Source organism: Callorhinus ursinus, unplaced genomic scaffold (assembly GCF_003265705.2).
Source record: "Callorhinus ursinus isolate GAN/ISIS: 27379988/994484 unplaced genomic scaffold, GSC_fseal_2.0 scaffold6, whole genome shotgun sequence".
Taxonomy (NCBI): domain Eukaryota; kingdom Metazoa; phylum Chordata; class Mammalia; order Carnivora; family Otariidae; genus Callorhinus; species Callorhinus ursinus.
Window position 1 is genome coordinate 71,582,216 of NW_027397068.1, and position 16,213 is coordinate 71,598,428.

General features: G+C 44.0%; 1 protein-coding gene across 10 annotated transcripts in view; it reads left to right on the forward strand.

The window, feature by feature from the left end:
• Positions 1-16,213, forward strand: part of TULP4 (TUB like protein 4) — a 228,948-nt gene that overhangs the window by 188,761 nt on the left and 23,974 nt on the right. For all 10 annotated transcript variants that reach the window (XM_025866390.2, XM_025866393.2, XM_073894169.1 and 7 more), the window contains 3 exons: positions 1,868-2,048; positions 4,489-4,623; positions 10,910-11,076. In XM_025866390.2, coding sequence (XP_025722175.1) covers positions 1,868-2,048; positions 4,489-4,623; positions 10,910-11,076 — 483 coding nt within the window. The remainder of the gene's footprint in view (positions 1-1,867; positions 2,049-4,488; positions 4,624-10,909; positions 11,077-16,213) is intronic.

Here is a 16,213-nt window from a genome sequence, read left to right on the forward strand (position 1 = left end):
CGGTGCCTCCTTGTCCAGGGCTTCAGCAGGCCTGACCCCCCAACTCCAGTGCCCCCATCTCTCTGTGTCTGTGCCTCATGAGGTCTTCGCAGACATGCCTGCCGGTAGGTACTTACTTTCTCCATTGGCAGCCAAAGATTCAGCATCTTCTAAAAGATTTCATTGTGTTCCTCAGTAGTTTGTGTGTTTCTTCTTTAAGCTGAATGCAGTAATAGATTCCTCACTGCCCCTGGAGAAAACCAATTTAGCCTTTTGTTTGTTTGTTTGTTTTCAGTCATTAAAATGTAGACATGTTTAAAGGAATATTTGATGGACAGTCAATTTATTCTAAAACAGCTCTGTAAATTCTGTGAGCTTTTTACTACTTAAATGAAATATATCTTCCCTTGCAGTTGATCTATCTTAATCATCAGGATTCATGTCCTAAAAATGCCTTTCGATGGTCACTGACTTTACTTCATTTAACAATAAATACTACTACGTGCCCTCTGTACCCAAAGCTGTTAGTTACCAGGGGGACAGCTGTGGACAGTCTTTGCCCCCAAAGAGCTTAATGTCAAAATCTTAACAGCAAAAAGAGGCAAGGACCTAACAAGCCCTAAATAACTTTCCCTTTGTGTAAATCCTAGTCTTTGCAGTAAGATTGCCTGGTGGCCTGACTACTTAATGGCCTTGTCAGCTGCCCTAACTTTTCAAGTTGTTTCTGCATCTGTAGAATGGAATTTGCATGCTTCTCAGTCATTGCTGATGGATGCACAGATCTCAGTAAACACAAAAGATAAAAAGTTTTAAATGCCAACAGATGCAGAAACTACAGAGCCCACCACACAAAGCAGAAGAGAACATGGTATATTCCCCCACAGAGGTCCCACTTTCCATTGGCCCCGAGGTTCCCCTTGGTGTCATCCATGGATGAGCCAGCTAGAAGACACAGCTCCTGTCGGGGGGCTTCTAGCAGCCATGAGATGCTCCTCTGCTGCCCTGACTGGGGGGCGGGGGGGAGGTTTGACCCTTCCTCTGCCCTGCCTGTGCTTTAACTCTGACCACGTATTTACCTGCACCCCCAGCACGTTCCTGAGTGTGTGCTCCAGGGCGAGGTGAAGTGAGGGGAATTCTGGGGGGGCAGCCCTCCACACACCCAGGTGTCAGCCCATCTGAGCTTTGTATCTACAGTGCTGGTACCTAACTCCCAGGATTATTTTGACAATACATGAGGTAAAGCTCTTAGTACAGTGCTTAGCATGAAGTAAGCACTCAGTGAATGTGGTAATACTGTTAGTACATTATAACATTAATTATTAATTAATACATTAATACCAATATTATTCTTAAATAGAACATTAGACAAACTATTTCAGGAGCATCTTCTTTCCAAGTGTGGTTAGATAACCTGCTTATATAACCAAGTATATTTTCTCTTTTGTCAAACATACAGCTGAAGTTTTCCTTCTAAATTTGAGAAATTCTTACTGAACCTTTGCTGCTGCTTTTTTTTCCCCAAGAAAAAGAAATGTCATCTTCTTAACCCTCGTTCTCCTACCAAAAAACCCAAACATGCAAACAAAAACAACCCACAAAAAGTGAGGCAGTGATTTTGCTGGTATTATTTGTAAATATCCATAGAGCATAACAAATGTGTTTATTTTGCCATTAGTCACATTTCAGTATTAGAGGACTAAAATTCTTGCAGTAATAGCCAGCTAAGTTTCTGGTATGTAATGCTTTGTGTATCCGCTCAGCTACTTAACTGCTCTGTTTTTTTAGTCCTAAATACATTTGGCCTTCTAAACAAATTGAGGTGATGAGGTTTGCCAGAAACCTCAGCCCCTTCTCCTCATCTGTCAAGCGTCCTGGTCCTTGCTTGCAGGTGCTGTTTGGCACAGCTGACGGGCAGGTGATTGTCATGGACTGCCACGGCAGGATGCTCGCCCACGTCCTCCTACACGAGTCTGATGGCATCCTCAGCATGTCCTGGAACTATCCTGCCTTCCTGGTGGAGGACAGCAGTGAGAGCGACACCGACTCGGACGACTACTCTCCGCCCCAAGGTAGCCAGCAGGAGGGAGGGGTGACGGTGTGCCATACACACGGCATGCTGACTTCCTGGGGAGGGCTCTGGAGACGCGCAAGGCGGGATGGCAGAGCATCTGGGGCTCAGCTCGGCTGTCTTCCCTCTGCCTTCCCTTTTCTCAGGATCACTGCTCAGGTTGATGAAGCTCCATTGGCTTAGGTTTCACTAGACATGAAATGACCCTTTCCATGTCCCTAGGGTGTTGTGGGGCTTAGATGCTTAGCAAGAATAAAGAGAGCTGGAGATGAGGAATACTGTGCTATTACTATAACTTAATCTGTGGTGTTCCAAATCCCTAATGTCATTAAAGCCCGTAGCTTTAGTTGTGTGAGAAAAGGATTAGTTCTGCCAGTAATGCGGGCCAGTACGCTGGGCTGCCATCCGTGCCCTGTCTTTATTTTGGGTGAAAACTTCCTTTTCTCAGCTCAGAAGAACCGGTCTTCCCCACCCATAAGCCTCACAGTGGTGTTAGATTAGATCCATTGGCATCCAGTTTTTTAACATTTGAAAAGGCAGGGAAAGGTTTCAGGCTCTTGGTGTAATTTCAGACTCCAGCCTCCTTTGCCTTTGCATGTCTTTTATCCCTCAAATGTGTAAGAGGACACCCCCACCCCCACCACCACCACAGACACACACATCCACACAAAAGCAGAAGAAGCCTTTAATGGCCCCACTGGCCATCACCGACAGTAGCATTTAGCACTGGCCTGCTCAGGGCTTTGGCTCTTCCCCAGTACTCCATCCCTCTTTTTGTTAAAGGAAAATATATTATGAAATTGTGGCAGATTAGACGTGGCCAGACTGCTACAGGACATCCACTCTCAGCCTGGACAGCTGCGTCCACGCTGTTCACCAAGCGCCCTTAATGGGCTGGACGGTTTCTCCCCTTTCCTGTGACTATGGGCATGTTCATCCTGTGAAGGGCTGGTCTGGAGAATATTCTTTAATTTTGTCCCCCAACAGCATCCACCTCCATTGGTGCTTGGAGTGCTCTCATATTGTCTTCCCCTGTCCCAGACGTGATATAATACAGAGACAGACACATACTCATTCAGTCATTTGTTTAAGGAGAAGATGATGTTTGCACAGGGAAGAAACTTTAGGTGGGCAGTGGTGTTTCAGGATGGGTGGGGCTTGGCGAGGTGGCGGAGAGAGTACTTCCATTTGAGACCCTTTCCTAGTAGGACCCTAGCCCTGAGTGAAGTATTGATCATTTCTCCAGCCTCATGGGAATAAAGTCAGTGTCTCACAACATTGGATACTTTTCAGCATACTTTTAAAACAGAACTTGACTAGATTGAATGCAGGTTTATTCAGCCCCATATATTATGGGAAGAAACAAGATCCAGAGACAAGGTTTATAAAGCAGGTTCAGAGTAAGTCCAAGAATAGAATTTAGTCCCTGGCTGCTACTCTAACATGAGCCATGGGGCAGTTTGGAGGATGACTGGGATTTGCCTTTCACAGAGAAAAGGGTTTTTCTTGGTGGCCCAAGGAAGTTGAGCATCTTGAAGTGAAGCAAAGGAAAGTAACACCTGAGGATCCTCCACAGGCTCACAACCCAAGGTGGGGGTGAGCGCGTGGATGTCAGGCCAGCCCAGTCTGGACGGCTGCCAGGGATGAACTCAGCATGGGTGTGAGGCCTCCAGGGTTCTTCTGAAAGGACCCCGATTTATCCTGGCCTGTGGGAGGGACTGACTTTTACTTTTGAAACAACATGTGAAAGAATCCAGAACATGACCCATCACATCACGGCTTTTCCTTTGCATCCAAGAGTACTCCTTGAACTTATAAAGCAGAATTTTCTTTATACTGGCTGTGCACTGCAGATGTAGCAGAATTCTTTATGAGCCACATCCAACCTTGGCCTTTCTCCAGATTTGGGGTCTGTTATGGTAAAAACTTGACAAAGAACTCAGCGTGGCAGCTGTGGCTCCTCGTTTCTTATAATGTTCAATGAAGGAGCATTAGCTTGGAAAGGCGACTTTTCTCTGTGCGTTGGGCCAGGATTCAGAAATCATTTTCATCCCTCTTTCCACCATCCTTACACATTATATGACATTAAAATAATTGATGTTTATACATCATTAGAAACATGACATATTAACCCACGGGTTAATAATCTTTTCACACACATTCTCACCACTATATGACAGAGCCCAAGGGGCCCCACTTGGTGCCTCCAGGGTTAGCTGTCCCCGTCTTTCTTTGATTCCAGAGTTCTCTGGTAAGCATCCCTCTGATGGCCTCGTGGAGGTTCTGAGTGGTATAGAACCCGGCCGTATTCGGTAACATCCCAGCCCAGAGTCTGATATACAGTGTCAGGCAGTCGTCAGGCAGTTTTTCAGGCCGTGTGCCCTGGATTGGGGTCCCGTGTGCATTGCCTCCTTTTCACCTCAGCACTTTTGTCCCGGCAGACGGTCCAGCAGCGTATCCCATCCCGGTGCAGAACATCAAGCCACTGCTCACCGTCAGCTTCACCTCGGGGGATATCAGCTTAATGAACAACTACGATGACTTGTCTCCTACTGTCATCCGCTCAGGGCTGAAAGGTACAGAAGGCTGCACGGGACTCCAGGCCCACACATCAGCCCTGTGTGTGTTTGCCTTCCAGTGGGTGTCCTACGCCCAGTCCTTATCCGTTCCCATCCCTCGGCAGTGACCTCTTCCAGGCTTAATGGAGTCTGTTAATGAAGGCCATTTCCTTTCGCTCCTCTGCTTATCTGACAAGTCGATACCCAGGCTTATCGTGAGGAGGGATTCCTGAAGGTCTTCATCTTTCTGTTCTTTTCCTGCTATGACAAGAGTGATCTTTCTCAGGTGTGTGGTGTTTGCCTCTGGCTGACATTATGTCTGGACAGTATCGGACCTCAGCACCTGCTGTTCCTGAGGCAGCAGACCGTGCACGGCACAGCTTCACAGAGGCACCCATTATCTTGAGGCTCATTAAGGAACTGATGGTTGCGTGGTAAAGTTACCTCAGCAGCAGACTGTGGAGGTCCCACAGTTGCCGGACTGAGGCACTGATGTAAACATCAGCCGCCAAGTACTGACACTTTATCCTGACAGATGTTATGAAATCTGTTATCTCACAAGAAAATCACTGTCTGTGGGCATTTGGTGTTCCAGATTTTGCAGTTTGAGAATATTTATTCATGTTGTGACCCTGGTGAGTTCTTTGGAAAAACGGTTCTGTCTCTTCAGGATTAAATGGTGCAATGTAGAAATTTCTGGACTGCCTCTGGTCTCAAGTTAAAGGGACTTACTCTAACCTGAATGGGAGGTCAAGGGCAAATCAGAACCTGCCGTTCAGCTTGCTACTTTCATTCAGAACTGGCCCTCAGACCAGAGGGCCCTGTCAAGTGCTTCTTGTCGGAATTATTCAGGAATCACAGGGGTAGGGAGACTCCAGTCCGTACACTTACCTGTGGATTGCCTGGGGTGCACCCTCCCTGCCTGCACACCCCCAAGCACTTAATAAATCTATTTTAAAACTATAGAATTTTTTTAAAAGATTTTATTTATTTGAGAGAGAAAGAGAGTATGGGCAGGGGAGGGCAGAGGGAGAGGCCGACTCTCCGCTGAGCAGGGAGCCAGATGTGGGGCTCCGTCCCAGGACCCTGGGATCGTGACCTGCGCCGAAGGCAGATGCTTAACTGACTGAGCCACCCAGGCGCCCCAAAACTATAGAATATTTTTAGAAGTTCTGCTCCTTTTATGGGTGTCCCATTTTGCTATTTCAAAACTATAATTGTAAGGAATTATTTAGCCTATAAACTCCTGAGGGACATGAACTATGTAGAAATCCCTCTTTATACCACAAATGGGCTCCTTTAGAAGCTGAGTATTTTTTGTGTGTGATGATGATGAACTTAAATTCCTTGGACTTTTCTGTGTTCTTTTCTGTAAGTTCTGACCTTTGTGGAGCTAAACTGCAGGGATGGTCATCATAAATTCTCAGATATATTTAGTAATCCAAGCTCTTCTTTTCTTCTTCAGAAATTCTATTTTTAGGGGCACCTGGGTGGCTCAGTCAGTTAAGTGTCTGCCTTCAGCTCAGGTCATGATCTCGGGGTCCTGGGATCCAGCCCCACATTGGGCTCTCTGCTCAGCAGGGAGTCTGCTTTCCCCTCTCCTTCTGCCCCTCCCCCCCCACTTATGCTCTCTCTCAAATAAATAAAATCATTTAAAAAAAAAACTATTTTTAAACTTTTAACCAAGTTGATTAATTTCATCAGAACTTGCCTCTAGTCTGGAGTCCTGAACTTTGTTCCTTACTGAGTATCTGATCAGGACTGAAAATAGCATACTTACCACTCAGTTCCACTGTATTCTTCATATAGCAAATTTTTCTAATTCTCTGCTATCTTGCTTACCTGTAGAAACTCTTTTTTTCTTTCTTGGACATACTAGTTTGTTTTCTGTCTTTCAAACTAAATTGTATTGGAGTAGTACTTCCAACACATCCCCACCAGGTGTGTGCTGGAAGATTAGGAACACATGTAAGGTGGCTTATGAAAGTAACCCAGGGTGGCCCTCCCAAATGTGCAAGTTTTTGACTTGAGTTTTATCCTAAAAATATGGTCAGATTTAGCATTCTTTTCATTGCCTGACTAGAAATCTAAATCTAATATGAAAGTGTTTTCAACCTTACACTTTCATGGGCAGACATACTTTTGCACAGAGTCTTCTCAATTGTAAGAAGTTAGATGAAATTTAAGTGAGTCAGTGTCATGTTAGGTGCTGGATATAGGCAGTTTCTCTCTTCTGTCTTGGTTTCAGAATATTATGAGGACTTGGTCCTACTTGTAGTATCAAGAGCAGTTTGTTTGTTTGTTTTTTTAATTCATTTGTGGGTTTTTTTGTTGTTGTTCACTACTTTATGGGGCATGTTAATAAATAGTGGGAAGAGGTAGCCAGAGTGCTGCCAAGATGGCATGTGGCAACTTTCTCCATCCACGGGAATCTATCCTACTGTAGACAGGTCAGTTGCTTGTCACATAAGGTGGACTGAAAGGGTCTCATCTTTGTTACTGTTTCAAAAGAAATATCATCAGAGAACTTTTCTAGTGAATTAACATGACTCATGGTATTTTCTAATTTATCACCGTCACTGTAATTTGTGTCATTGCAAAAGAACATAGAATGGCAAAGAGCTCATAGTCCCCATGACCAGCCTCTTCTCCACAACTGTCAGACTTCATTTTCATTGCAGATTCATAGGGTGGTGGGTAATTTTGCTTTGCAGATGTTTGCTGAGGAAATTCTGCCTTGAGGAAAAGTCTGCAGGGTATCCCAACTTTGGGGACTTATGTTTATCACATGGTGAACCATAAATTAGTTCACCTTATTTGGGGTTTTTACCCTTTGTTGTTACGATACTCTTCCTTGACAGTGTAGGGGAGGAAAGACTCTTCCCTCTAGAAATCTTAGGTTCTCTGACTGGGGCCCTATAAGTTAGACTGACAAAAGACAGATTGACGAGAGAAAAAATATTTAACGTGTGCATTGCATTTACCAGTGGAAGCGTTCAGAGATGAGTAACTCAAAGGGGTGGGTAGAACTTGGGCTTATATAGCATGTTAACAAAAGAATAATTTGTTTTTGGAGAAGTGACAAGACAAAGGGAAAGGACTTGAAGTTTCTAGTGCAGCAGATTGTGGGAAGGTAAACATATGGGCATCTAATGGAAGATAGGCCTCCTTCCTGAAGTTTGTCATGTAGATTCTCCTGGTGCCGTCTGTGGGCTGATAAGGGTCTAGAGATGTCTCCAGTGATTAACTTCTGTCCTTCCTGGTCAGAGGGTGTGGTGGGGGAGTGGGGCCTTCCCAAATTTACATCCTGCTTTTTGGCAAATAGGGAGGAGGGAGAGAGGATTTTTGTTTTGTTTTGTTTTGTTTTTTGTATCTGTTGCTTCTCAGTTGCCTTTAGCTCAAAATAGTTTTTATGCCATTGTGGCATATTTCAAAGTGGCATATTCTGCTACCCTTCAAGGAAAAACAATTCAGTGATGAGCTCAGAAATTCTCTGACCTAGCCAGTTCCTCTCTTGTAGTAAAGCAAGCTCTCAAAGGCACTGCTCATTTCACCTCACATTTTTCTTAAAAATCAAAGAATTTAAACCCCTAGGCTTTGTTTCTTTGTTTTACAGAATTTCCTCTTTTTGTCACTTCATAGAACACACTGAGAAAGTCAAGAGGTGGTTTTGATTTTGAGGTAGAGTGGTTTTGGACAGTGGTCCTCTCTGCTCCTGTAGTTCAGGCTGGTAGAGGTTGTACCCGTCATCCTCACTGAACACATGCTGGTGTTCAGTCCTTAGTATGTTCACCAGAAGCACTGTTATTAAAGAAAAAAATGTACGTGTCATTTTACCATCACACGGTTTCCTGCTTTGTGCACGTACTCACTTTCTCCCTCTCAGCACACCATCCATGTACACAAATGCAAGTACACATGTATCTAATGATTAGTAAAAAGGCAAATCATCAACATGGACATCCAAGGGACAGAGGCCCCTGTGAATCTCAGACTTCTGGCCAGCAGCGTGAGTACTTGTGGTGTTTGATAAGAGCACTGTTCTTTCTTCACTAATACTTGGCTGCCTCTTTTTGACCCAGAGCTAATACCACATGAGGGGCTCTTGTTAACACAAATGCACCGAATTTTCTCATTGCTTAATACATGTAAAATTTTGATTCTCCAGGCTTTTACCAAAAAAGATCCATAAGATTGTCTGGCTAAAGTAGAATAGTGGGACTATGTTAATTTTTTCTGTGTGTATGATATTTAAGAGACCAAAAATCCACAAACACCTCAAAATCATCAAGAAAAGGGCGCCTGGCTGGCTCAGCCGGTAAAGCATGCGACTCTTAATCTTGGGGTTGTGAGTTTGAGCCCCATGTTGAGTGTAGAGATTACCTTAAAAAAAAAATCGCCAAGAAAATTTGGTACTTTGGGAGGATGGGCCTCTTTTGTGTCTTGGAACCCCCTACATCCCTAGAGACTGACTCTGTGCTAAGAACTTCAGGAAAAGTGAAAAAAGGATTACCAAGTAAAGCATTAGTTCGTTCTTTCTGGCTTATATTTTATTTTTAAAGATTTATTTATTTATTTGACAGAGAAAGAGAGCACAAGCGGGGGTGGGTGGCGGGCGGAGGGAGAAGCAGACTCCCCGCTGAGCAGGGAGCCCGACGCAGGGCTCGATCCCGGGATCATGACCCAAACCAAAGGCAGATGCTTTAACCGACTGAGCCACCCAGGCGCCCCATCTTTCTTGCTTATGTTTTAAAACAAATTTTTAAAGGTTTAAAAATTATAAAATTATTACTAAAAGATTGGGCAAAGGTATTGGAGATTATTTTCTAGTCTAACATAAGATGGGCTTAGCTTACAAGAACTTTCTGGGACAGGAAGGGTTCTCTGCGGACCACGTCTAGGTTTCTGTATCCTTGTTTATGTACCCCAGTGTGGAGTTTTTTCACTTTGGGGTTGTCTGTAACTGTCTTCACTCAGCCCTGTGCTCCCTCCGTCTCTGGCTCCTGTCGGTGGTTCACTTGATGCGCAAGCTCTCACTTCCCAGGTCCAGAGAGCCGTCTTGTGCCAAGGACCACTGTCGGGTCTCTTGAGGAAGTCAGGGAGCACTGGTGACCTCAGAACGTGCTGTTGGTTTTTTGTTTGTTTGTTTGTTTTTTTTTATTTTTAAGATTTTATTTATTTATTTAACAGAGAGATTCACAGCGAGAGAGGGAGCACAAGCAGGGGGAGTGGGAGAGGGAGAAGCAGGCTCCCCGCCGAGCAGGGAGCCCGATGCGGGGCTTGATCGCAGGACCCTGAGATCCTGACCTGAGCGGAAGGCAGATGCTTAACGACTGAGCCACCCAGGCGCCCCGGGACACACTGTTCTTTACGTCAGAATTGGGACTGCCCATGATGAAGGGAAAGCGGCAGTGGTCGCGTGTGACCTGCTGAGGCCCAGGCACTGCTGGCTTCTAGACCTGGCTCTGACATGCGTCCTGTCGTGACCGAGGACCTTCAGGCTCCAGCCAGCCTTGCTCAGAGAGGCCTCTGAGTTGTGGATTTCAGCAATCTCTGGATGAGCCAGATAGGGCTCTCGGGTCTTAGTGGGAAAGAGATATGCTGTAAATCTCACTAGTACGAGTAGCTTGTTTGACCAGCCGGAATAAGTAAATTGCTCACGCTGGGATTAGACAAACCATTTCATAGCCATTTCTTACGGGTAACGGAATGGTTTGTAGGTGGGCGTCACAATTCCAGGGTGAAAATTTCTGACAACACTCCCATCCACCAGAAGTGTTTATCTTCTTTCCTAAGCCCCCACAACATCCCAATGAGGAATAAAAGTCAAGGGCCTCATACGCAGATATGTCCTTTATCTGAACTTATCTGCCCAATAGTGCACAGAAATCAAATGAATGTAAACCTAGACTTTGCTCTTGACCTACTTTTTGCATCTGTAAACTCCTGGAGTCGTCGCTGGGCGTGGGGGCACAAGCGGTAGACGGACAGTCCTAGGTCTGATCATCTTACCCGTGCTCTCAGAGTCTTGCTGATTTCGGAATTAGATATTTAACAGGCCGGCTTCGGCATATGTGCTTTTACCTGGTAGAGCTGTGTTTCAGGGGGAGCCGCACTCCCCATCCAGGTAATAGACTCCTGTTTAAATAGAGTCTGTATCGTCTTCAGAGAAATGGGTAGCTATTGTCTTTGTGAGAAAAAGGGGAAGAGCCACCTTGTATTTGCTCAGCAGCTCTGTTTTCTAAACAGTATAAGTTCAGGGAGGATCATGTCGTCGTGCTGACCATCTGCTTTGTGATTTCAGAGGTGGTGGCCCAGTGGTGCACCCAGGGAGACCTCCTGGCTGTCGCTGGTATGGAACGGCAGACCCAGCTTGGTGACCTCCCCAACGGCCCTCTTCTGAAGAGTGCCATGGTCAAGTTCTACAATGTCCGTGGGGAGCACATCTTTACTCTGGACACGCTTGTGCAGGTAAGGATGTGTGTCAGACCTTCACTGTATTAGTATGCTCCTCAAGCTCTGTGAAATACCGAGACTTAGGTATGCTTGCTGTAATTATCTTCAACAGATTTTAATCTCTCATTGACCTTAATTAAATTATGGAGTATAAACCAGAAAAAATAAGAGAGGAACGAGTTTTTGCCTTTAACCAGAATACTTTATTACATTCCCCACTCAAAAGAGTGGACGGTGAGTAAGCAGAGTGAGCTGGTGTTTATCATCAGTCCCAAGTAGAAGTTAGAAACTTACAGAAGTGTGGGCTGAATCTTCATTTATTTGCTCTGATTTTGTTTTTTTATGCCAACAATGTACTTTTACAACTGAACTAAATTATTAAACAGTAGGTAAAAAAGCTTAAAGATCTTTAGGAAAGATGCACAGGTAGCCCTTTCCTGTTTGTTTTTATTTCCCAGAGATCTTTAGACCAGTTCACTTCTGGTCCGGATCAGCTGTCATGGAGGACGAAATTCTCAGTCGGGTGTAGTGGAGATGGGTCTGCCAGTGATTTGAGGATTGACAGGGGTGATAACACTTTAGAGACTTCCCTCCTAACCTTACTCAGCTCTAAGAGGCAGGTATACCAGATTTGGGGAAATTTTGTAATTAGATATAAACATTCATTATTTAAATATATCTCTTTTTTACTTGTGAAAAAATACACATGACATAAAATTTACCATTTTAAATCATTTTTAACTGTACATTTCAGTAGCATGAACTATATTACATTATTGTTTAATCAATCTCCAGAATTTTTTCTTCTTACAAAACTGAAACTGCCAGTGCATTCCCCTGGAAAATAGTAGGTGCTCAGTAAATACTTGCTTGGTATGATTGATGGGTGGACAAGTTGTCAACATATGCTTTCTGTAATTCTTTCTGTTGACAGTTTGCACCGGGAGGCTCTGTGCCTTTCAGTCAGATATCACGCTTTCTGTCCCTAGCCTCACTGAAAGGCAAGTAGGAGAGGATGGGAATTTCCAGCTCTTTCTGAGTTAGTAAGGCTTTTACATTTATTAGAATATTTGTGAGTTGAAGTGCTGTAACACACTGCAGGTAAATTCAGCATTGTCCACTAATTCTGTCTGACTCAGGGCGCCCCTCCTGCTGGCATTCTGTTCCTTCTACAAGGAATGTCCTTCCCCGCCATCTCAGCATGGGGAAGTCCATCCTCCTCAATGCCAGCACAGTCACATCCTTTTGTAAATGTGCCAGTGATTGCAACCCCTCTTCTCTGTGAAGCATCCCCTTGGGATGTTTGATATTTCTGATAATTATTATACTTTTCTGTCTACTTGTCTTCTTAAAGTCAAAGACCATATTTTCTTCATTTCTCTGGCCGTCATTGTGCTTAGAATATGGTAGAGGCTCAGTGACCTCAACCATTGCAGACGTTTTCATCAACTGTAATGTGAAACTAACATAGGTCTTGAATTTTAACTGCTTGGGGCTCAGGGATAAGAAGAGAGCTTAGCTGATCTTCCTTTCGGGAAAAATATCCATCTAGTGTCTCAGCATTTTAATAAATTATTCTTTTTTTCATTTGAGGATGTTTCAACCATTGAAAAAATTGCCTCATTAATACAAAGTTAAATAATGATGCTATTAAAAATCAAGTACAACATTAATTGTAGGTGGCACCAACCTAGCTTTTTTCTGTAATGATTCTAAAATCACATGTTATCTGTGCTATGCTATTCAAGTTGTCCAAAGGAAGGGACATTTTTATAGCAGGAAGGAAGTTAGGAAATTTATTGGGCTGTTTATAGAAAGAACTAAATGCAATTTAGTTTGGATAATTTATTTCCAAGTTAATTAGATTGTAGGTTATTGCGTACAAAGCTGTTGCTGGGCACAAACTTGCAGCAGCCTCAGCTTTAAAATTGATTCTCCTGATTTACTCATAACAGCAATGCTAATGGCTGAAGCCCTTACAAGGAAATATACTGCAATTTGTTTTCCTTTACTTTCTACCTGTTGTAATTGAAAATTCTGTAATTTACTTCATTAGCTCTTTCTGTGACCAGCTATATGTAATTGCGTATCTGTTAATCTGACAACAGATTTTTAGAGTTAGCATTACGTGCTGAAGTTCACAGACTTAAGTAGTTTGGGTCTGGGGTTTTGGTTGGTTGGTAGGTTTTGTAGCTTTATGAATGTTTTTTGCATGAAAGTCATGTTGGAGGGGTCAACTTATGTTCAGTAAGTTTCAGTTGTTAATATAAGATACCTGGATAAAAAATTACGAGAGAAGGGAGGGGAGGAGGTGGTGTGGACACAAAAAATGAAATGAGAGGTTGCGTTTATGGTCATTGACTCTGTACTCCAGGAGTGTCCATTAGCAAAGGTATATACTGCCCCCCTTTGTTGAGGACTCACTGTACCTATTCTTAGGAAGCTGCCACAAGAGTGCTTTCTCCCCCCTTTGCCATAAATAGATGAGGTACTTCCTGAGGTGGTCTGCTTTCAGAATACAAGAACGGTATGTTCTTTTAAAACCGAGATGTGGCTGCCTGGATGCTGAGCTAGCTTTTACTACTGCACCTGAGTGGCCAAATCATTATGGCTTAACATTCAAAACTGTCCATGGCTCCAGCCAACAAGAGTTTGATGGTGACCACTCAGCCAACTTGGTCTATTTAAAAGTGAACTGTTGTAGAAGGCTTTTTCTTTGTACACACTTGTACAAACATTAGACATTCCCTTTGTACACACTTGTACAAACATTAGACATCCTCTTCAAATATTAGACATTTGAAGTGTATTTCCTCTAAGACAGAGATCATCCTACCTTCTTAGGGGAGCTGCAGAAGGGAGGGGTGGAGCTGCAGTGACTGTGGGAGGCCAGGAGGGCCCTCGGACACCCACAGGATCGGACGCGTCAGTGGTCCACATCCCTAGTCCTCAGCCCAGGGCCCTCATTGGCCAGAAACTGTGGGTTCAGGCAGCCTCGTGGTGCCTCTCTTGGGACAGCTGGCTTTGACTCTTTTGTTGTCTGTTGTCTTTTATCTTGCTTGAGCAGCTTATCTTTAATATGGAAAGAACATCTTGTTTTTTATTCCTCTTAAATTTTTAGAGGACTCCATGCAACTCACTGAAGATACAAAAATAGCAATACGGTGAGGAAGCTTTCAGTGTTTTAAAATTTAAATAAACTCCCCCATCTGAGTCAGGCCTCTGCTGAAACCACCTTGTTGGAGCAGCCTTCTCTGCTCCCCTCTGTCTGAAATGACCCCCTCACTCTTTCGCAAGTCCCTTATCCCGCCCTTCTTCACTAGCTGACATGAACAGGTAGTCCTTATCGGAGGGCCTAAGATACGCATCTCTCTCCCCGTCCCACCTCAGAGTGTCAGCTCCATAAGGGCAGGGAATTTATTTTATTCAGTATCAGGCCCCAACAACCTAGAACGTATCTTACCCATTGTATACAATTAACAGTTACCTGAATGACTGACTGGATGAGTGTGTGGTATGTAGTGTATAGCAGCAGGAGGTAAGGTTGGGAGGAATGTAGCCTGTCTTCATGTGCCAGAGGGGTTGAAACCAGCCATTTATTCATACAGTCCATGTGCTGTAGCCGAGGAAGTCAGAGGAGCAGACTACCCTGCTACCCTCACGTGGCTCAGCATCAGACAGCAAGATAGGGAGATCCTTGAGGGGACACCCTGACTGTGTGTTGGCTAACGCCACTCACCAAACATCCATACATCCATACAGGTAGCATCTCTCTCCAGCTGAGTAATACCTCTCCTTGTTCCGTCAAACTCACCAAAGCACTCGATTTCTGCCACACCAATGCTCCCTGAAATGTAGCTCATCTTCTTGTCCTTTTGCCTTGGATTTAGACATGCAAAGTATGTGAACTTCCCTACACAAATTAAGATTTGAATGTTACCAACTTCACAGTTCTAGCCATTGGTTCTAAAAATAGTCATTTTGTGTGATTTGAGAGAGAGATTAAGTCCACAGATTTACAGCTGAGTTTTTCCCTAGCAGATAGCAGCTGTTCAAACAAAAGCATTCATCTGTGGGAGTTGTGTTAGTGTGCACCCTTATCTTGTTCCAGGTTTACTGGAATTAAACATTCAATACATTTCTCTTCTGTCGCGAGTCCTGGCTGGTGGGCAGTTCTTAGGGATGACGGCACTCTGTGGGCGAGGGCTGTGGGCAGGCAGGCCGTGGGTTCGTTCTCTGCTGGCACCTCAGATCCTAGGGGACGGAGGGCAGAAAGCACTGATTGGGAGGCAGCTGAATTGACACACCCCACACCCCATGTCTGCGGGCATGTGCGCTTACCTCCACTTTGAATCTTGTTCTTTCCAAACAACAGGACATCTGTAAGGGAGGGCTTTGTAGGCTGAAGTACCCATAAACAGCACAGGAAATTTGGCACCAAAAGGAAATGAGACTTCAGAAAAGTAAGATGACATATAAAAATGGTATAAAAGTATTTAGAGAGGTATAAAAGGATTTCCTGTGTGGTTTCTTATTTGTTGATTTCCAGCTCTGTTGAGTTGACATGAAGGTTCTGTAAATGTCAAGTATACAAGTGTGGATTTGATACACTTATGTATTGCAGTAGAATTGCATCATAAGATTCACTAACACCTCCATCACAACACATAATTACCATTTCTTTTTTGTGGGAAAAACATTTAAGATACAGTGTCCCTTAGCGACTTTCAAATACATAGTATAGTCTTTCTACAGGCTTACAGGACTTAGAGGTATCCTGAGGTCATGGCCCCACTGCCGCCCTCCTCCACTCAATGGGAATTACAATCATCAATTTCCTCACATCAGAGAGACCTTAAAACCTTCAGGCAAGAAGATCAGCTCTCACTATCTGTAAATTCTTTATTTTTCTCATATAGCCTTAAAATTTCGTGTAGAAAGGTACCAGTATTTATTTTGCTACTTTATCATCCTACGTGGAGTATATGCTGAAAAAATAACTTATATGAAGCATGTGTTCCCCCCTTTACTGAAACAGACAGTTGCTGATGTGGACAAGTAAGTGAATGCTCGCCCCAAACGCTGTGCTATAAATCCCTGTTGATATTCTTGGTACTTCCCGGTCACCTTGCTCCGGGTAACAGTTACCCCT